We start from the raw sequence: 22,936 nt of genomic DNA, 5'->3' as shown, positions 1-22,936 counted from the left end.
GGCTGCTTCCAAGGTTTAGCTACTACAAATTGTGCTTCTACAAACATGGGTAGACTTGTATCTCTATAATATGATGTCTTTAACTCAGAACTGTGACTTATTCTAATCAAGGCCTAAATCCATGATCCTCCAGAGCTAAACTCTTATGATATTCACTAGGAGGGTAGGCAATATAAGAATGCCAAATTCATAAGTGTCCCACATTTTCTAGTATCACTGCAAATACTGCAGTTAGAACATGTAGCATGTTTTTCCTAGTTACTCAAGCTCCAAAGGAATCAAAATCAAAATCAGAAACTAATCTATAGATTCATCTTGGTCAGTGTCTGTCTCTGGGTCTCGAGAGACAGAGGTTTAATCCTGAAAATCAAAACTTTTATGGCAAGAGTAGAGGTTAATGGTTAATTACAAAATTCACTTCTCCCTCTAAAGTTCCATCAGGAATTTCAGATTGGATCTATTTCCTGTTGTAAGCTTCGGAAGCCAGATCCAAGAAACTCTTCACAATGAGTTTCATACATAGTACTAAAGAGTTTGGAGAAAAGCCTCTTTCTTGAAGTTTCCAAAAGTGACACACCTTACACTCTCGTGTGTCTCACACTGTACTGATGGGCACAGTCAGGCTTTTATAAAAGGACTTTATAGATATTGAGTCCATGAGCGAAGCCAACAATAGTTTCCTAAAAATCACTGGCCAAATAAAAGCACCACACTCAAATATGACATAGGCAAAACTTTGCTTGTATTAGTGAATTTTCCAGTTATATTATGGCTAAAAGGAAGAAAGATTCCTACTGAAACTGTGCAAATAACTAAAGTACAATAACAAGTAGAGTAACTCAAATAGGAGTTTCTGAACCTTGGGGTCAAGAGTAGCCGATGAGAATCAAGAATCATTTTCAAATGTTTTATTTTTGTTTTCAATCAAGAAGAACATATTAAATTTCTGTGGGCTATAGCTAGTTTAAGACAGAATGAGAAAAACTTTGTTAAATATCTAGAAAAATAGAACATTAAGGCACTATCAAGATTTGAAGCAAACAGTCACAATAAAATGTTCCTTTCCAGCATTTCAGTACTGTAAGAAATTCTGCTCTACTGGATCTTGGGAGCAGCCCTATGAAGCCACCTGCTTCTCATCCAAAGGCTTTGGGATCCTGACTCCAAATACTTGGTACTCCATAAGTTGTTTAAAAAATGTCGTCAGAAGCTCATACCCAAGATCTGCTCTCTGAGGTGGCAATGATCAGAGGTAGCTTCCATACTATTTTTTCCCTGGGTTTTGAGGTGATCCCTCATTGTTAAAGACATGAGCTATGGTCTGTGGCTGACTGTAAAGCCTTTAAACAGTTATCACAGTAAAACAAAAGTGTCCCTAGATGATAGAGCGGTTAGTTTTCTACTGAAATTTTTTCAAATGTAAAAGTTCTAATGAGAGCTTCTACTAAAATTAGTGAAACTGACAACGAAATCTGGCTGTTTCTGTAGCATACAAAGCAAAATAACAAAGCCATTAAAAAAGGCAAATCAAAAACATGCTGAGGACAAAATAGCCTCTTTAACAAATGGTGCTGAGAAAACTGGATATCCATATGTAGAAGATTAAAACTGGATCCCTCTCTCTCTCTCTCTCTCTGCCAAAATCAATTCAAAAGATAAAAGGTATAAAATCTGAAAATTTGAAACTGCTAGAAGAAGACATAGGGAAATTCACTGAAGCCTTAGGCAACAAAGACTTCCCAAATAGGACTCCATTACCACAGGAAATAATAGCAAGAATTAACAAGGAGCTGTGTATCACATCTTTAAAAACTTCTGCACAATAAAGAAAAAAAAGGTAAAAATCCAGCCTACAGAATGAGAAAGAATTTCTGGCAAAGGGCTACTTATCCAGAATATGTATGAAGAGGCAGGGGGTCAAGGGAGAGGGTTGGAAAAGGGAAGGGGAGTATTGGGGGTAGGGAGGAAATGATCAAAATGTATTATATGCACGTATGAACATTCCCAAACAAAATTTATTATTGTTTGTGTCTAATATGCATTGGTTAAAAAGGTAAAAATGTATTTAAGGATAATGATTAATGTTATTTTCATAAAAGGTAGTGAATGTTACATCTGATCCACAAAAATAAACATACTTTTATAACAGGAAAAAATCTTGAAAGATATAGTAATTTGGAGAAATAATACACTGTACTTAGTGTCTTAATTGCTTTTTTTGTTAGTGCGACAAAATACCTGGCACCCAAAATTAAAGGAGGAAAGGTTTATTTCAGCTCACAATTTGTAGAGGTTTTACTCCATAATCCAATGATTCCAAGGCCAGGTGGCATCACGGAGGGGAAACAGTCCATGATGTGGCAGGCAGGAAGAAGCAAGCAGCAGCAGCAGGCAGGCAACAAGCCTGTGTTTCTCTTCTATCCCATCCAGGCTACAAGCTTTTTCGAGAGGTGCTACCCATACTCAGGGTGGGGCATCTTCCGTAAATCCACTCACCCATACCCAGGACTATGCTAACTCCAGATAGTAGCCTAATTTTACACCACACACCTTTAATCTCAGGATCATAACCTAGATCCAGCCAGCTCCAAAAAGCCCCACCTACAAGTACATGAAGTTTTGGGGCGACATCTAGATTTCAGACGTTATACCTAGTACATTAGGAATATATTCAGTGAAAAGACTATGTCTGGTATAGATCCTGAACATCTATATTTACATAAAATTCCATAGCTAAGTGTTAGATTCAAATAATGCAGCTGTGGCAAGTGAGCATTTTTTAAGATAACAGAAGTTATGGCTATAAACAAGGAAGTGTTCCCTTATATCACTGAAGAAAATGCTGTGAGACTTCTAACAAATACAGAAAAAGCCATCAGAACCATATTTTAGTCATGTGGATCAGTGGTTTACTGAAGTTAACACTTAGAAGGAGAGGTAAACACATGGACAAGTCTAGGAACTTCCCACAAAGCATATAGAAATTGAACCCAGGAGAAGCTGAGTGTCCTCCAGTCTGACAGCCCTTAGGAAGTCATTTGTCCACAGTAACAGACCCCCGTGTCTGAGCCGCTCTGTGCTCCCCTTGCTGTCCTCTGTCGTGGGAGGCCAGTCCCTCCTCTCCTTTTCACTTCCCAACCACGAGGTGAAAGGACCTAGCAGCACTTACACCTCCCAAACTCTAGGCCAAAACACCCCTTCCCTGTTTATAAGCTAATTACCTCGAGCATTTGTTACAGTAATACAAAGTCAACATAGGATACTTTGCTTTATCCTCCTGAGGTAAAAGAAATGAAAGATAGATTTTTTTAAAAGACACCAAAAAATCAGACTTTTAAGACCACGCCTTTTAGGAATCAGCAAAGTTACCCAAGATGATACATACTGTTAAATTTAGACACCTTCCGTACCAGACCCGTCTCCCCCCATATTTCTCAAAAATATTGAAAGTCCATAAGTTGGTTTAATTAAAAATATAAAAAACAGGGGCCTGATCCCAAGAAAAAAGAGGAGGTTGAGGGAAACCAGAGAACATTCAAATTGCCTATTAAAAGAATGAAAGAAAAAAAACCTAAAGGATGGGTTTTAATACCCTTTGGTGGGAAGGGTGGATCACCTTTTCTTGGACTTTTCCACCCCTTCACAAGAGGAATAAACACCAGTTCCAGACTGAAATGTGTCTCATTTCTTGGATCAGGGCAGGGGATTTAGCTCAGTGATTCTACCACCTGCCTTACAAGCACAAGGACCCGAGTTTAATCCCTGGTATGAAAAGAAAAAACATCATTGCCTGGAGAGCCCACAATCCGCTCTTGAGTGTACCCTACATCAAATAAACGTGTCCCAAACCTCTTACTGATGTGCCCAAAACACTTTTTCTGTGCCAAAAGTCAGCACACTTGCCACAGAAGGAAAGGTTAAGTTCCTTATCTCACCTTCAGGATTCTCTGAACCAGCTTGGTGACACTTCCACATGATAATCCTACAGACAGGGGCAGACCCCCAGTTTAGTAAGGCTTCAAATTTATGTGATTTAGGGACCTTGAGAGAATACAAAAATAACTGTTACAATTTTTTTTAAATGACCATGTGAACACATATTTCAGAGCCCTTCCAGGGCTTTGAAAATTTTCAGGCAAATCTAATTCAAATTCCCCAAGGTACGGATGTTGTGGAAGGAACTGGTAAATGACACATACAGAGACGCAGGAGTGGGTTTAAAAAAAAAAAACTACTTTTCTAGGAAAGGATCGGCCTGCACCAAGAGCTGTGCCAAATGACTGACCCTGCACTGGGTGACAATCTGTCTTTTAAGAGTTCTGCAATCATGACCTCATTTTAAGTGATAAGACATTCTACTTCCCAGTTCCCATCACAAATCATGGTCACAAGACAGTACAGTGTTAATCCAAGTGTAGCATTTTCTTTCAGGATGTTTACCTTTTAGCTATTACAGCCCAAGAGAGTGGGTGTCAGGGTTAGGAAAGCGGGACTGATGACATTCCTTTCATCTTATCACCTTTATAGTCTTATGGTTTACAGGAAGTTTTATGGCTCTGGGACGGTTAGCTCAGTTTGAACATTTAGTCTCATCTTGGGATGCAGCTTAGCACCTCTGGCATCTGCTAATTTTAAACTGGGGCTACGTGCCTTTAAGCTTCAATGGTGAAACCTTGGGTGTTTTGTTAAACAAGCAAAGCAAAGCAAATTACAGAAGCAAAGGGCAGCGGTTATTCTATATTTTTTAACATTTTGTAGGTTTCGGACTATTTACAGTTCTCTCTATCACATACAAGAAAGGAGATTGCTTAATAGTATAGAATTAGGGAGGGCTTTATGGCCTAAACTGCAAACAGAATTTGACTCAAAAAGACACTATCACTCCTAGAAGGTACTAAAAATTTCTAAGTCTTTTAGGGAGATTGTCACTGTAAGATCATTACCCAGCTTTTCTCACGCTTGGCTTGGTTTCCAGATTTCTTGAGTTTACCAAATCAGTTTTCAATTTTCCCATGAGCTTTCCTGTTCAAAGCTGCTGTTGCTGTTGTCTCCTTTACCATTCTTATTTTTCCTTTGTGCCATTTTAAAAATGCCTTTTTTCTATCATCTTGAGAGTTCAAACTGCCATTCTTAACCCCAAGGCTGAATATTCCAAGTCACACCCAAAAAATGTCCCACTGGATCAGTTTGTACTCCTGACACACTCATGAAACATCCATTTAACAACACTCCGTGTTCCCAAAATTTCTCGGTCTAGTTAAACCAGTTCACTCTTAATTTGCCATTTCCTAATCAATAGTGATGTTCAGTATTATTTTGTTTACTACTCTTTTGCGTTTCCTCTTGGGTGAATAAAATAACCTGTTCATATAATTTAGCCATTTTAACAAGTAGTGAGGATCAGAATATGCTACTTCCGCATACTGATTGAGTTAAAGACAAATGAGCAAAGGCTGTGCATAAGGTCTCTTTGACCTCTTGCTTTCATTCCTAAAAGCAGAGCATAAAATTTCTCAGAAGAGAGATGCCTTCTTCATGCCAGGTAAAGACACTCTCATCACCGAAATGGGGACTCGACACCAAGTTGCATCTGTAGAACAAAGCTGCAGTGGTGATCAATCTCACTCGAGTGGATTAGGAGCTGCCTAGAAAATGGGTGAAGCACACTTCCGAGTGTCTGTGCGGTTGTGTCCAGATACAACTGGCATAGGGTGGTCAGCACATTGAGGTAGAAGGCCTGCCTGAATGTAGGCAGCACTGTCCAATAGGCTGGGTTTCAGCCTGGAACAAAAAGCAGAAGAGAGAAGCTTGCACGCAAGCTGATTCTTCGTCCTGTGCATTTTTTGCATGGACATGAGACTCCAGATTCTTCAGCCTTTGAATGTAGACTCCCACAAGCCTTTCTCCAGGGGACTTCTCAACCTTCAGCCTAAGACTGGGCTGCATCACTGCTCCCTGTTGTTCTGAGGTTCCCAGCTTCTTGAGTTTAGCAGCTACTGGTTTCCTTGTTTCTCCAGCCTTCAGCCAGCCACTGTGGGACTTCCAATCGCTGTGTGAGGCAATCTAATAAATCTAATTGACTTTGTTCCTCTAGAAAACCGAATACATTACCACATCTACTGTTTTCCATACATTTCCTATTCACTTTCTCACAATTTACTACCCTAGCTGAAATTCCCTGTCCCATTGTCTTGTCACACCCTCACAATTTATCATTGTTTGTTAAAATGGTATAGAAACTCAGGCCTCTTCCTTCTGTGGGTCATTTCAAATGAAGCTTTCTGTGTACATGTAAAAATATTAACATAAGGTAAAACTTCTATGCTTTTCTCTTGTTAATTTGTCCTTTGTCAGTGCAATTCTCAGGCCCAGCCACAGAACCTAAGAGGGGGTAGGAAAGATGTTTCTTCCCTTATAGCAGTTGATTTTCTTAACGATTTGAAAGCATTCTTCATATTTGCTTTTTCTTTTGTTAAGTAAGTTGTATTTTCTCCTAGTTTCTTTTCTCTGTCATCTAAATTCTAAGGCATTAATAACTTCATTGTAATTGTGCTTTTTGTTTCTGTACAAATCAAATCTTTCCTGTCCTAAAGGACCCATGATTTTTCTTTCAATTCACATGCAATTCTGTCTTCACATTTAGGTGTTTAATCCATTTGGAATTTATTTTTATAATGGCATAACCCCTTTTTTCCCCACATCAAAAAGTGTAATATTTATTGAATAGTCCATCTTTTATCAACTGACTTGAAATGCCTTATTTATTAAGTACTGGTGGCTTATTAGTTTTTGAGTTTTGTATTCTTTCCCATAGATTTGACATTTACTATTATGAACACTCAAAACTTCATCTCATAACAAAATATCCTTCTAAGAAATAAATGGAAACCTGCTATTATAAAAAGTATGAATCAGATTGAAATAAATGTCAACTTTAATATTTATCACACAAGTACTCACACTTATTTGAAATTATAAGAGGACAATTTGTGCATGTCACATTCATATTACTATCCATATAAGAACAAATACACATAATCATTGATTTAAATACATTAGGATAATACACAAGGTTTTGTTTTAAACTTCTCAGTTAAAAGGAGACATCACATAAGGAAAATGAATGTCCAAAGATTAATTACTAATGATGTTATTCCTAAATGCCTTACATTTTGACAACTTTGAATTATACTTACATACTAATATTTCCAAAAATCATAAATTTTAACAAGGGTCACTGTCAGGGTGAAAATATATATTTAAAAGTTATTTTTAAATGTGTGAGCTTTAGCATCATTTGATTTATTCTTGGCACATGTGGCATCTTGGAAAGTAAAAATACACTTTGCCAATTTTAAGTGTTGTGCAGGTATAAGAGAAAAAACAGTCTGGGAGCAAACGGACTTGTATTCAGTTACCAGTTTTGCCCCCAGTCCTGTTGTATGAGGCTGCTTTATCACCTCTTGGTGCTGGGATAAGGATTACGTTAAAGAATGCATATTCAAAATGTACAATATGGGTACTCAATGATATCCTTCCTCCAACTTATTTTTATTTTATCCACATCGTAGCAACAGCAAAATATCAAGTCTTATGTTGTATTATAATTTGAAAAATTGAAAAAATGAGGAAAAAATAATGCCAATGTGTTCTGAAAAAAGTTGCACTTTTAATAAACATGGAAATCCCTCAGCAGGAGTCAATATTTCCTAATAAAACTTAATGCCTACAATACCCTGATTTAAAATAAATTCCTAAAATATGATAAAATGGCCAGTGGTTAAGGACTTTTGGTTTTCTTTTGTGCTACTAATATAAAAATAATGGCTATATTTAAGGCTCATTAAGTGATTGCAGTTGCCCTGAACCAAATCTATATTCTGGATGTTGCACTATCAGTTGAAACTGACCAACTGCCTTGAGTGACCATCCTAGAGAACTCCCATGGGATTCTGTACCTGAACCGATCAGAGCCTCCTTTCTGATTCTAAGTAAAGGTTCCTTAGGTGTCACATGGCAGTTCAGCATTAGCTGTCATTAGGGATGACATGTATAAACAATCACAAACCAATCTTTTTCATGCTGAATACATGGTGCTTGTAACAGGGATTCCTAAAATTTAAATTTATATGGTCACAAGGAATGAACTACTCTATACCGTAATTCCTAATTCCCTATTCTTGAGTCTTTCCTGCCCTGACACTGAAGAAATCATTGTTCCGTTTCAGAACCAAAAACTCCTCCAGAATATCTTCTCTAACCAAGCTTCACACCCATCCCTTTGTGCACCTTACTCATGTATTTTTAAATTCTACTTGCATATATAACCACTCATGTTGTGTGTGCCTTCAACTTCCAGCCACAATGTCTCTGACTTTTGAAGCTTCCACAGTGTTTATCGCAGTGCCATGCATGTACGTATGTGGGGTATGTGTGCGTGCACTAAATGAATTTTAAAAACCTAAAGAATCTAGGTGTCTGTAGGGTAGAAAAGGTTACATAATTTGACAGAAATCAAAATTGTTGGACCTTCCTAATACTGAAAGATCTAATTTCCAAAGCTATACTATTTGGTTTTAGACATGTCAACAATTAGAAAAGTAGTGGAAAACAGTTTAAAAACTTTTATGAAATATTCCAAAAAGAATTTTAAATAAATTATTATTAAGAGCACCAATCCAAAACATTTTACTAAATAGTAATTTAACTTTTCCTATGATTTTATGAATGTAGATTTGTTTTCATTTGAAACAAAGAATACTGAACAGGAAGAGGTGTTGTGAATCAGGATAAGAAAGGCAATTCGCTCTAAGTCAATATTTAATGCACACTTTGCAATTAATTTGAAAATCCTTTTGTGATACATAAAAATATTAAGTAAAAGAATGGTTTATATCAAGATGTCATAGATTTCTATAGTTCTGTAAAACATGACACAATACTGAAGTTGCTATTAACAAGAGAATTTTGTTTATAATAAGCTGTTAATATTAAAATAGGATATAATAAAAAATTATCCTCAATGTGTATATTTTCAAATTTGCCTGACAGTGTCCTTTTGAGAAATCTGACAATATGCAGCTAGATTACATATATTTGAATTTTACTTTTAGCATTGAAAATATTACATAACAGACAATATATAGTAGCTTTTTACTGAAGCATTCTGCAATTTATATTTAAAGCTTTACAATAAAACAAATTTATTATATTTTTCATGAGTTAAATTACACAGCATATAATGTATGCTATAATTACATAAATAATAAATTAAAGGAAGCATTAAAGATTGAGGACCATACCATGGGATGTTTTACTTGTCATTCTAAATGTTAGTTTGTTAGTATTGAGTTCCAATGTACATCTGCAACCCAAGGAACTTTATTATCTTTAAATAATAAAGTAAAAAACCAAGATTAGAGTATAAGCATAAAACTCCATATGCCTTTTTTCCTCAGTGACCTAGGAAATAAGAAAAGTGGGCAAGAAAAATTATTTTACTTGCTATAAAATGCCTTCTTGCTTTTCTACCTACTCTTATGGCATTTTTAGAGCAAATATTACAAAATGACAATGTTGGCAAATTATAAGCTTATTTAAGTGGTTTCTTATTTAAAGGAAAAAACTGACTTTTCCCTTTTTTGGCTTATCATTCTCAATCTTTTTTTCTGTAACACACAATAGTGGTATAAAAGCACTTCTTGAGATGCTTGTGTTAACCATTTTGAACAGCACACAATGAATTGGGTTAACTTATACAGTTAGTTAAAGTAGAGTACAGTGTAGATACTAGGGTGAGGTCCTCGAATTTGTGACACGTAAGGCTAAACTTGCAAGGGATCGCACGGCAAAAGTAGATACTTTGTGACATATGCCAGCTTTTGAAATATAGTTAGAAGCCAATCGAAAAAGCCTTTCTGCACCAAAGGTGTTAAAGTGCCCAGGAAGCACCTTCTCCACCAGGCCTCTGTCCACTAACTCTATCAGACGTTCGCAAGTGCCCACATAGTCGCTTATCCTGCTATATGGGAGCCAGTCAATCAGGGAGCCGTCATAGACCACATCCCCACTGAAGAGAATCTTCCGATCTTTGTCGTGTAAGCAAATGCTGCCCCTGGAGTGACCCGGCATGTGCATGACTGTGAGCTGTCTGTCACCGAGGTTGAGCACATCGCCTATGGACAGAAACAGAGTCCACAGATGAATATGGTGCGTACTTGATTCCAATCACTTACACAACAGAAGTATGCTAAACAGCTCAAAGACATCAGGAAGGGCAACACTCATTTTATTACAAAAACAGTAAATTTCTTAATTTACTTAAAAAGAAGCGGCTTATATTTTATTCTCTTATTTACTAGACCAGTGCTTGTCAAAGTGAGTAATGTAGAACACTTCTGCATTTTATGATTGAAATAATTTTGGTAACTCTTACTTCAAAGAAAATTAAATAGCTTACTTTTCTGTAAGATCTCCAAGAGCTTTTAATATAATAATGGATATTGTACATGTATATAAGGTAAATATAGTTGCACAATTTCACAAACTTACTTTTGAGAACATCCATTTTCCCACTATCCTGTTGACAAAACCATGAATCATGCTCTAGTGAACTATATTAGATTTTGCCCTTGCTGTGTCACATTGTGGGAATTAGGGCTCCAGGAACCAGTACAGGGCATGATGGTCTGGCTGATGCTATTGCTGCAATACATTATTCTTTGTTTCTGAGCAGGAACCATCAGCCCTCCATCAGAATCCACTGAATTGTGGTAGGGTGCTTTGCTAACTTTCAAGTAGGGTAAAATCTCAGGCTCATAAAGGTTACTGACAGTGGGGAGGAAATGGAGTAACATGTATAAAAGAACTGCTGTGTTTCACTAGAATTAAACAAGCCTAACCTGAAGTAAATAATGATGCATTAAAATATACATATTATAAACTCCAGTGCAAATACATCATTGAAAGAAAATCAAAGAAATATACAGTTTAAAAGTTTACAGATAGGGCTGGGGACGTTGCTCAGTGATAAAGCACTTATCTAGCATGCATAAGGCCCTGGATTCAATAACCCAGCAATGAAAATGAAGAGAAAGTAAAAAGGAATGAAGGAAGAAAGGAAGGGTAGGAAAGGAAGGAGAGAGGAAAGGAAAGAGGGAGGAACGGAGGCACAAAGGCAAAGAAAATCTGTCGAGGAATTAAATAAATAATATAATAATCAGGGTTTGTTAAGCATCAAATGAAAACAATAAAGAAGTAACAGAGGGATAAAAACAAAGAAATGAGATAGAACAAATAAAACAGGTCAAAATCCAACCACATCGATAACTATATTAAATATGAATGAGATTCACACTAATAGCAGACTGGATTAAAAAGAAAGATACATGGAGTTAACAAGAGAAATTACAAGGCCAAACACAAAAAGAGGCTGAAGAATTTATGCCACACAAGTATGAATAAGGGAACTACAATGACTGTATTACTATAAGACAAAATAGGATTTACATAAGGAATAGAAAAGGCAAATCTGTATGAAGATATGTTAGTTCAGGTCATTTAAAAATTATAAAAGTATATTTGCCTAAAACAGAACAAGTGTGTGAAGGAAAAACTGACATAACTGATATAAAAATACTTAACTATACTTGGGGAGTTCAAAATTTCTGAGTAATTCATAAAATAAGTAAATAGAAAATTAGTAAGGATATGTAAGACTCCAACAACTCTCATTAACCAACTTGCCCTACTTAATAAACTTATAAAATGCTTAACTCCAAAATAGTGAAGTTCATTCTTTCCACTTATCAGACCATAAAACTAGGATATAAAGCAGATTCCAATAAAGTTGAAAGAAATAAAATCATGCAAAATATATTCTCTGGTCAGAGCATAATTAAAATATGATTAGAAATTGCACAATTAGAAATAAAACAATTTCTAATGCATTTTAAAAGTAGAGATAATAAAAATAAAAGTAGAAAATACTAAATATATAGTAAGTGAATATCTTAATTCCAGCTTATGAAATCAAAAGTGAAATTAGAAAATATCCTGGGTTGAATTAAATGAAAATAAATCAGAATATATAAAAATTTATGGAATACAGCTATAAAAGTAGTTAGAAGAAAACTGCTTTAAATGCTCATTTTATAAAGTATTAAATGCCTAAAGTCATTAACCAAAGTTATCTTTAGAAGATAGAAAAAAGAAGAACAAATCAAATGTAAAATAAAATGTTAAGAAAGAAATAAAGAGCACAGCAAAAAAATAAATTAAACAGGAAACAAATCTCACTAGAGTAAATCAATGAAACCAAGGACTTGGCTTTTTGGAGAAAGCCAAGAAAAGTAATACACCTTTAGCTAGTCAAACCAAAATGTGAGGGAGATACAAATGATCAAAAAGAAATTAAAAGAATAAGGGACTATTACGAAAACTCTTAAAACAACAAATTTAACAATTTAGTTTAAATGAATACATTCTTTAAAAGACCAAAAATCAATAAAAAAAAAAAAAGAAAAGAAAACTATAGGCCCATGCCAAGCAAAGTGATTAGTAATTTAAAATTTCCACTAAGTGAAGTCCAGGCTCAAAGATAGGTTCAATGGTCCATCTGTCAATGATTTATGACACCAATAAGATCAATCCTGTATAAAAATCTTTAGAGGGCCGGGGATTTAGCTCAGTGGTTCTGCTGCCTGCCTCGCAAGCACAAGGACCTGAGATCAATCCCTGGTACCAAAAAAAAAAAAAATCTTTAGAGTACAGATGAGAGAATCCTTTTAAACTCAATTTTATCCTAATAAAAGCCATGCAAAGACAATATTTTTTAAAAAAACTAGAGTCAAATATTCTTAATGAATGTAGTCTAAAAACTACAAAATGTTGGCAAATCAAATTCAGCAACTCATAAATACAATAATGATCAATTAGGGTTCATTTTAGAAATAAGTTCATTTGTTTTAATGTCTGAGATCAAATGGGGTTTACCCTAGAAATGTGAATTTGACTTAACTATTGATAACAATTTAATGTAATATACTACATGATAAAAGAGGTTACATAACCATATCAAAGATACATAAAAATGACAAGACCCTACCCATATTTATAAAAACATTCAACAAACTGGGAACGGAAGGAAAGGCCCTGAACTTGCCAAAGGGCACCTAATAAAACCTACAGGTAACAGCTCTCTTAACAATAAAAACTAAGCGATTGCCTTCTAAGACAGGAACAAAACAAAATGTCAAATCTTACTAATTCTATCCAATGTTACACTGAAGATCCTAGCTAATAAAGTAAATGAAGAAATAGAAAAGTGAGCAAAATCATACTGCTGAAAAAGATGAATTCTGCCTTGACTCACAGAAAACATGACCTTATGTATAGAAAATCCTATGTAATGTAGGAAAAAGCTAGAGAACAGAAACAAAATATAAGTTTAGTAATGTCACCGGACACAAGATTACACAAAAATAGTTTTTCTACAGACTACAAAGAACTATCAAAAGATAAATTTTAAAGCTCTCTATTCAGAATAGCATCAAAAAGAATACTTAGAAAATATTAACCAAAGATGCTTTGTTCTATCTGTACACTGTATAGCATCATTAGTCATTAGGGAAATACAAATTAAATCCCAAATGAAACACTACTATAATCCAAAGATTGACAAATCCAAGTATTAAGGACATAGTCTCTAAAAACTAACACAGTTATAACTCAGGAACTCAATTCCTAGGTAACGACTAAGAAAAATGAAAACGTGTGTACAAGAGGATTTGTATGTAAGCATTCATGGCAGCATCATTTATAACAGCCCCCAATTGGAAAGATCTAAGTTTCACCTACCAGAGAAACATGTTCTATCCATAAAGTGGAATATGTCATGGTTTATATCTGGATGTCCCCCCAAAGCCTCAGGGGCTCTGAGGTGGGGCTTCTGAAAGGTCACTCAGTGGCTCGCGAGAGCGTTCTAGCTAAATGTGGAAGAGGTAAGTCCGTGGGGGTGTGACCTGCAGAGTCAGCTCCTCTCCAGTTTCTCCCTTCATTCTCTCTGCTTCCCTTCTGCCATGCCATGAGCGCCTCTCCTCCACCACGCCCCGCTGCCATCCTCTTCTTTCTTTGGATTTTACCAGTGCTGAATTGAACTGTGAGTTAAAATAAACCTCTCCTCCTTTAAGCTGTGGATGGTGGGTATTTTGTTCCAACATGAGAAAGTGACTGAGACAAGTTTCTCAAAAACAGAAAGGAATGAATTATTAATACATGCAAGGACACAGATGAATCTCCAAAGCACAACGTGTCAATGGGAAGAAGGACGATACAAAAGACTAAACACCACGAGTCCATTTACAGAAACTTTTCAGAAAATCAAAGCTAGAGTGACACAAAATAGGTCATTAAAACTCTAGTGACACAAAACCGAACATGAGGCCAGGGGTGGGAGTGGGGATAGTGGGCAAAGGAGTGGAGTGATGGAACCTTTCAATCTTGAATGAGGTTATGATTGCATTTATGTAAACCTTTCCTAAAATTCATCAAACTGTGCACTTAAAATGGGCGTATTTCATGGTATAAAATATGTAACAACAAAGCTGTTAAGAAATAATTGGTGGAAACAACCCAAATACACATCAACTAATGAATATATAAAACGTGGTGCATAGTCACAAAATGGAATGTTTGGCAATAGAGATGAAATACTATGTCATCCTCCAATATGGATAAGCCTTGCAGTCACTTTGCTAAGTGAAAGAAATCAAGCACAGGAATCCATACGCTGCATGGTTCCACTTATATGAATGTCCAGAACAGTGGTGTCTAGGGTGCAGTGGTTGACTGTGGAGCAGGGATGTGGTATGGGGTTTCCTTTGGAAGTAGCAGAAATATTCTAAATTTAGTTGTGGTGACAGATGCACATTTCTGTGGACATATTAAAAGCCAGAGTTAGACAATATTAAATGATGAATTGTAATAGTTATGGTATATATAATACTTCATTTCCTAAATGTGCTGGATACTTCTGGCTTCTGCTTTGCAAGCCCAGGGAATTCACATTCTTTCATCTCTCAATTAAGAAGTAAAGGAATCCCTTGTTACTGAACATCATTAATACAAAAAAAAAAAATTACCTAAGGCAGGGACCAAAATTTTATAGTAAACAGTGGGAAACAGTTTGGTTGGAATTTCATTAAGAGTTACTATATTGAATCATTGATTCTTATCAATAAAGAGCCTTTTTGACAGCTGATAAAGCTATTTTGCTCATAGTTCCAAGAGTAATCTACTAACACTGAAGCTGCACTCTGATATTTTCTTCTCATATAGAGGCTCCTTTGGACAAAAACATCCAGGGGCTTCATCCGTTTTCCTAAGGGTCTTTCTAGAGATTAGACTTCTAATGATTTGCTTCTGAAGTACATCTGTACTTTTAACTGTACCACTTTTCCCTCTGTGACTAATTTGTCTCTACAGCGGTGTTGGTCAAAGTATGATCTCAGGATCAGTAAGACCAGGAGTAGCAGCAGCAGCAGCAGCACAGGAAGAGCTTTCTAGGTATCTTTTCATACATGCCATAGTTTGAAAAGCAAATCAAAGCCAGATTTTTAGGGTTTAACTTACAGTAAGAATCATCTGTGAGGCTTGTTAAGCAAACATTCCTAGCCTCACTTCGGATTCTGAAACAGTCTCTGAGGCAATCATCTCTGGAATCTGTATGTTGAACAAGAAACTACAACAATTCTATTAGCAAATTTGTTAAGCAATGAACGGTACCAAATGTTTTCAAACTTCAGGGTGCATGATTACTCTCAGGACTTGTTAAAACACAGACTGTTTGGTCCTACTCCCAGTTTCTGACTTGGTAGGTCCAGGGTAGTGTCCAAGAATCTGCATTTCTGACAAGTTCCAGGCAATGCTGAGGCTGGATCCTACTTTGAAAACTGGTTTGAAAACACTGTCTGTGCTGTGCTGACATCACATGAATGATGAAGTGGAAACAGCACACCGCCAAGACTGGACAACACAAGTCTATGCAATGTAACTCCATAAAATATAACAGAGTTTGCAAGTCATGGTATGTAGACACACTGCATCAGAATTACTTCAGGACCTTGTCAACAATATGGCTTCTTTTCCTCCACACCAGTCATACACAATCCAAAATTTTGGGTGTGAGAGCCTAGAAATTGCTACTTTTAACAAGCTCCCCAAATACTTGTTTTTGCACAGGAACCACAGTCACATCTAGTGACATTTCTACATGAGTCCAAGCAACATGTAATCACAGGGCCAAAGGCTCTGAAAGAATCCCATTCTGCTACTCCCAGGACAACAGAGCAAGAAGACTGCTGTGGGAGGCGTTATGATGTCAGTTAAAGCAGGGGTGTCGGCGGACTCCTGGAGGACACGACCCCATTGGTTAGCATAGGGACAAGATTGGCTTCCTTATGTAACAATGAATTAGCATGGAAACCACTCATGCACAACTTGGCCATCCAAGGACACACAGCTGTTATGTCTCCTTATGTGATAATGGTGAGTGTAAGTGCCATGCAATAGAGAGCTTCGCTGTTGCTTTGCCCAATGTCTGCTCCACATGCCTTGTTCTCTTTGGGGGTCTCAACTGAAAACATATCCCTTCAGCACCCCAACTTTGATCCTTGTACTCTCTCATCTTTCCTGGGTATCCTATTTCAGGGCAAAGAAAGAGCTGTATTTGATATTTCCTCTTGTTTTAAATCCCAGAAATGATATTAAGATGTCATCAGATGCCCCCTACTTTCTCCATAGTCTATTGGTATAGGGCCATAATTCTTGTATGGGGCAATTAATAAAAATTTAAAATGCTTGTGAGGATTAAAAACCACCATTATTTAATATGATTTGTAGCTAAGGCAAATAAATTGTTGCTAATTTACTAACAGAGTTGTTGAAGACCAATTATTTAACAGATGTATACATAAAGGAGAAGTGTGTGGGAAGTTTTATTTTAAAAAGAGGTTACAGAGAATTACCAGTGTAGGGATAGAATCTTACTGATCTTTATTCATATTGACGTGATATTCAAAATATTTAACAATGGATAAGCAACTTCCCCAAGTTACCAACCATAAGCACGTGATGGCAGAGCAGCATTAGCTCCTCCATTTCCCTGTGGCTTCCCAAGTGCCTGCCATATGCTTATAATGCTCACAGTATTTTATATGTCCTCCCTTGTACGAACAAGAGTTGCCAATGAAGAGAGTCATACATGCATGTGTCTGCACACACACGCACATACACTCACTTAGTCCGGATCCCAGTCATACGGAATATCTTTTGGCTTCTCAAATGCCCTTCCACATCTTGAAATCCTCTACTTTTCCATATTTCAATTTTTAATACAAGAAATGTGTACATATTAAAAATAAATCTTGGCCCCATTCTCTATAACCCACTTTGCTTCCAAAAAGTAACAATTCTTAACAATTCTGAATATTTCTTCCAACAGTTAATGGTATCAGACATAATAATCTCCAAATAATGATTATACTCTTTTATTGCACTCAGCCACATCTCAGCCTCTTTAAAATTTATTTTTATTTTTGAGACAAAGCCTCACTGAGTTACTGAGTTTCCTGGCAGGGTTCAAACTTGCAATCTTCCTGCCTTAGTCTACCAGAGTGCTAGGGTTACAAGAATGTGCCACCATGCCGGGTTAATTGGTTAAAAGGAGTTAAATATACTCCTTTGATTTCACGCATGTATTATTTCTTGATTTCAAATTTTGATGTTACCTGATTTCTACTGAAAGATGTTTCGCCTTCTCTGCTCTCCCTCAACAGAGCACTGTGACACACACAGCTATCATTTCTCACTCCCACCAAGAGGATTACAATTCCATTCTTCTAATCTGGAGCTCTATGTGCTTGGGGTGCCACTGTTGTCAGAATGTCATCTATTACTGCATGTCATCATGCTGATGCTTTCTTTTGACTTTCCTTTGCATTAGATGTCTTCCTCATTCTTGGTTATCTCTCTTATTTTGCAGGGGGGTATCCCGGTGGCTTCCTAAGTAATAGTATTTGGAAAATAACTTTCTGATAACTTGAATTACTCTAGAGTTTGAGGTTGGGAATCATTGTCATTCAAAGGCCAAATCCCTTCTAGCTCCAAAGCCATTCCCATCTGAATACATGGTCCTTTTGCTAAATTTTTAGAAATCTGTAGAATCTTCTTTGATCTCAGTGTTCTCAAATTTTACAGGGACGTGCACTGGCTTGGATATATGTTCATTCATTTTTCTGGGAACTTTCTACGACATCGGTTTCTATGGGCCCTTTCCATCTGGAAACATATATCCTTTAACTGTGCAATACACTCTTGGATTACTTCTACTTCTATCTCTTCTCCTTTATTTGCTTTATCTCTGTTCCTGTCATTCCAACACTGAATTTTCCAAACTGGTCCTCTGCCTAATCTTTTTCTCTCCTATTTCCATTTTATCTTCCAAACTTCTACAAAGTAATTTCTAATGTTTTTAACTCTAAGAGTTCTTTGGATATTATTGTTGTTTTGGAAGCACCTTTATTGTCTTTTTGATAAACTGGAATGAAAGTTTGTTGTGATGGTTAAGCTTAAATGTCAACTTGACTGGCTTAGGAGATTGGCTTGGGGATTGGTAGAACACCAACTGCTGTGTTTGGGTGGGTTATAAAGGCAGAACTTTGGGTTCTGTATGTGGTCCCTCTTTCATTGGGGCAGTGTTGCCCCGCTCTGCTTTTGGCTGTCATGAACTACTCATCTTTCTATACTACACCCTTCTACCATGATGCTTCTGCCTTGGAACCAGGTTACCATGGACTGAATTCCCTGAAACTGTGAGCCAAATTAAATCTCCTCTCCTGTAAGTGTTGGGTATTGTGTTGCAGCAATGGAAAGCTGGTCAATACACTTGTCTCATGTCCTTGATGATACAGATTGTAGTCCATCATTCTCAGTTTGCTTTATGCCAGGGATGGCGAACCTTTTAAAGCTTTCAATGGTGCAAAGAGCTTGCTGTGGCTAGAGTGCCATAGGTTCGCCACAACTACTTTACGGGATTTGTTTTAATATCTGATTACGTGTTAGAGTATTTTCTCAGATTTTTCACAGTCCTTGGTTTCCTGTTTAAGTGTAGATGAGGATGCTGCTTGAAATACATGCATGAGGCCTAGTGAAGTAGGTTTGACAGAGAGACCAGGCCAGGAATTACTTAGGAATTCCTCTACAGGTGCACCTTAAAAATCTTTCCTCCAGGGGTCAGATTCCCCAGATAAGATCTTTTTAATTTCCTTCCCTGGAGGGAGGCTCTCAAACTTCTGGATGTGTAGGGAATATACACAAACTCTCTATTTTACTTCCTCCTACTTTCCATACAGAACCTCTAGGCTCAAGAGTCCCAATCTCGTTCAATCAAGAAAACACTGTATTTTCCTCTCCCCAGAAAATAAAAAATTAGCTGGATAGCGGAGAGGCATTTACTTAAAGAGAGGCTTCCTAGCATTTGAGCAGCTTAAAATGCTTATAATCAATTCTACCTATTTTAATATTGCCTTTGACCCCACTGAGGTACCAGCTGCTGCTAATTCCCAAGCCTTTTAAAGCTTCTATGATATAAACTATCTTGGCTCCTGATTTAGTAGTGTGGTATGAAACTGCCAACTCAAGTCACGTGTACTTTCCAGTACCCAAAATGGTCAACTTAGCCAATGTGGATACATACTTAAATGGACCATGTTCTCTCAACAGTATTAGTGAGGCTTTGGGAAAGAGCCACACTAAGTATTTTTCTGGAATCTCTATTTTTTATTTTTAAACACTCAAATGACTTCAGTCCACCTGAAATAATTTCTCTAAGATAATATCTTAGTGATTCTGGGCAAATTGTTCAAACATATAATGGGTTCAAAAATGTGATAACTTGAACAGTTGAATATTGTGAAAAATAGGAAAAATGTCACATGGCCATCCATATGTACTGTATTTAAGGTCTATGCTATCTTTTTATATAAAGATACCACTTCACTATTAATAAGGCAAGGCATTTTTCCATCAAAGAGAATGCACTGGAAGATAGGGCTATTTTCTCCTTGTCCTCCTTGTTCCTATTTACAAATCAGCTCCTGCGTTACAGAAAGTGCAGTAATTTATGCTTCTCGGTGATGAGTGATCATCAATCACTAGATAAAATGTAATAAGTGGTTCTAGCCACCTTGTATCCTAACAAAACAAAGAAGGCTTTATGCTGTTGGAGATGCTGTGTGCATGTGTGTGTGTATGCGACTGTATATGAATTTTTAATATAATTTATATCGACAAGCATCTGGATTATGCTAATAGCAAGTTAGCAGGCCACATCATTCAGAAGCCACAGGAAATTAATATAGAAGTTAGGAAATTGGATGCAACTTCAGACGGTGAAATATCCAGGTCCTAATGAAAAACACTGATAACACAGTACTATCACCTTTAAAGTGTTTGGAAAATATGAAGCTTTCTTTTTACACCTTCACAGGCTGAAAACACTATGCAGCCCTGCATAGACTCCTCACTCCAAAAATGCTAGAACCTTAACATCATCTGGGATTCAGGAAACGTGGTCCTCAAGCCAGTTTCTTCCCAGGTTTTGTGACCTCAGGCATGATATTCAGGCCTCCATAGCTTCTGTTCATGTATGAAGCTATAATCCCTACCAATCTTTTGCCCTTACCCTCATTGCTGGCACAGAATCAAAAGTATATAAATAAAAAACAGCTTTTTTGTTAGAACAATTTAAATATTAATTGAACATTTTTTGAGAATTTAGTTTGAATCCCCATCAACTTCATGAAAATATTACCATTAAAATTATCAATTTCAGCAAGAAATATGATAATCAAAAGTACAGCAATGTAAGTGTACTTTAAAATTCCAAACGGTCGGATAATGTAAAACTCCTAGGTAAAACAGTTATTTTAAAAAGTTTTAATTTTTAAGTTTAAAAATTTCATGAAGAGATTTGTTAAGTGGGGGTGAGGCATAAAATTATAATATTTTTAGTATCGTACATAATCAAGAGCTCACCTATAAACGAATTTTTGCAATATATATGCACAATTTTACTGCACTTTTTTACCTTATACAGATATTTTAATAAATTAAGTTGGCAATTAAAATGAGTAAGGTAAGGTTTGCACATTCTACTCAGAAGTAGCATATTTCTGCACTAGGATTTGTGTGTATTCTGTATGCTTTGATCTATTGTGCCTTCGTTCAAATCCTAGCTTTATCACTATCTTGCTTGGTGGACTCCAGGCAAGACATTTATTTGGGGTCAATAGTCTCACTTCTAATGTGCTAAGAAAAAAGTATTCAAAAAAGAAAATAGGAAATTAATATATGAAAAACTGCTGCTGAGGCTAATTAGCTCAATACTTAAGATAGTGCAGGAAAGAAGCAGACTAGGGCCCTACTCTATTTTGTTTTCCATATTTTTTTTTCTCTGAACCGCATCCAGTCTTTACCTCCACAGGAAATACCCTCCTTTATCTTTCTCAGGCTTTGCTTTTAACCAAATATCAGAATGGAGGATAGATTGGGTTTTTATGTTTACGTCAAGCTTTTCCTCTTGTGGAGCAACATCAAGAAAAGAAAGCCCATCTGAAGGTGCTGGACGGATGCAGATTGGAATCCCTGCGCGGCTTGGCTTCCAGAGCCTACAGGTGGGAAAGCTCACACCCGATGGGGACAGAGCGCTAAGTCGCAGCTCTCAAAAGCACAGAGCGAGACCTGCGCTCTTCGCGCGGCGTGCTTCCTTTAAAGTCTACTTGCTACCACAGCGCCTGCAAATGCCAGCCAGGTGTTGGAAAAACGGGGAATTCCTAGTCCCAAGTATCTGTAGTGTCACTACTGCAACACACACAGGAACTGGCTAGGGGGTGGTGCCGGCTTTCCAACCAACCCGGAGAGCAGCCACACGGCGCCAGGGCTGTCTCTTGGTCTCTTGGCAGAGAAGGCTGCGAAGGCGGCCCCGGCTCGGCCCGAGTGGGCTTTTGCTCAGGGCAGCGCAAGGCAGAAGTGGTCTGTCTGCGATGCACCACAAGAATCCCACCGCGGCCACGCAGCTCTGCAGCACACAGTTCCCGGACGGTCCCTCCCCATCCCCTCTCTGGGCGACAGAGAGAGCCCTGGGGTCCCTTACCATCCTGCAGGACCAGGGTGGGCTGCACCGCCTGCACGCGGAAATGCCTGGCCCTCCAGCCGGGGCTGGGCGCCCGCACCACCTCGCTGTCCGAGAGCCAGGTCACCGTCTCAAAGTTGTCCCCCCGAGCCAGGGCTTCGGCCTCGGCGTGGTGCACGGCCACCTGGTCGAACTGGTAGAGCCCTCCCGAGTGGTCGAAGTGCACGTGGGTAGCCACCGCCAGCAGCGGCCGGCGCGTCGCATCCTCCTTGGCAGCACGGTCCTGCAACAGGCCGGAGGAGTACAGGTACTCGGGGAGGCTGCGCAGCCCCAGGCCTGTGTCGATCACCAGGTCCTGCTCGGACCCGCGCACCAGCCAGATGTTGGCGCGGTTGCCCGACTCGTAGAAGCGTTCCTGGATCCAGAAGATGCCATCGCCCAGGGACTTGTGGGCGTACCACTCGAGCGCCGACATGCTGGGCAGGGGTGCGGCCGGGCGCGCGTGCCTCCTACAGGCGGTCCAGACCCGGGGCGCTGCGGCGGTATCACCAGGTCCTGCTCGGACCCGCGCACCAGCCAGATGTTGGCGCGGTTGCCCGACTCGTAGAAGCGTTCCTGGATCCAGAAGATGCCATCGCCCAGGGACTTGTGGGCGTACCACTCGAGCGCCGACATGCTGGGCAGGGGTGCGGCCGGGCGCGCGTGCCTCCTACAGGCGGTCCAGACCCGGGGCGCTGCGGCGGTGTG

General features: G+C 38.1%; 1 protein-coding gene across 1 annotated transcript; it reads right to left on the bottom strand.

Annotated features, from left to right (window-relative positions):
• Window positions 1-6,980: 6,980 nt before the first annotated feature.
• Mblac2 (metallo-beta-lactamase domain containing 2) lies at window positions 6,981-22,725 on the bottom strand. Its single transcript, XM_010637179.3, has 2 exons — window positions 22,211-22,725; window positions 6,981-10,175 (listed from the first exon to the last, which is right to left on the bottom strand). Exons 1-2 carry the CDS (start codon window positions 22,662-22,664, stop codon window positions 9,790-9,792), a joined length of 840 nt encoding a protein of 279 aa, XP_010635481.1. The 5' UTR covers window positions 22,665-22,725; the 3' UTR covers window positions 6,981-9,789.
• Window positions 22,726-22,936: the final 211 nt, after the last annotated feature.

This window comes from Fukomys damarensis, unplaced genomic scaffold, assembly GCF_012274545.1.
Source record: "Fukomys damarensis isolate Sample0158 unplaced genomic scaffold, DMR_v1.0_HiC HiC_scaffold_3, whole genome shotgun sequence".
Lineage (NCBI taxonomy): Eukaryota > Metazoa > Chordata > Mammalia > Rodentia > Bathyergidae > Fukomys > Fukomys damarensis.
This window is presented reverse-complemented; position numbering and strand designations above follow the sequence as displayed.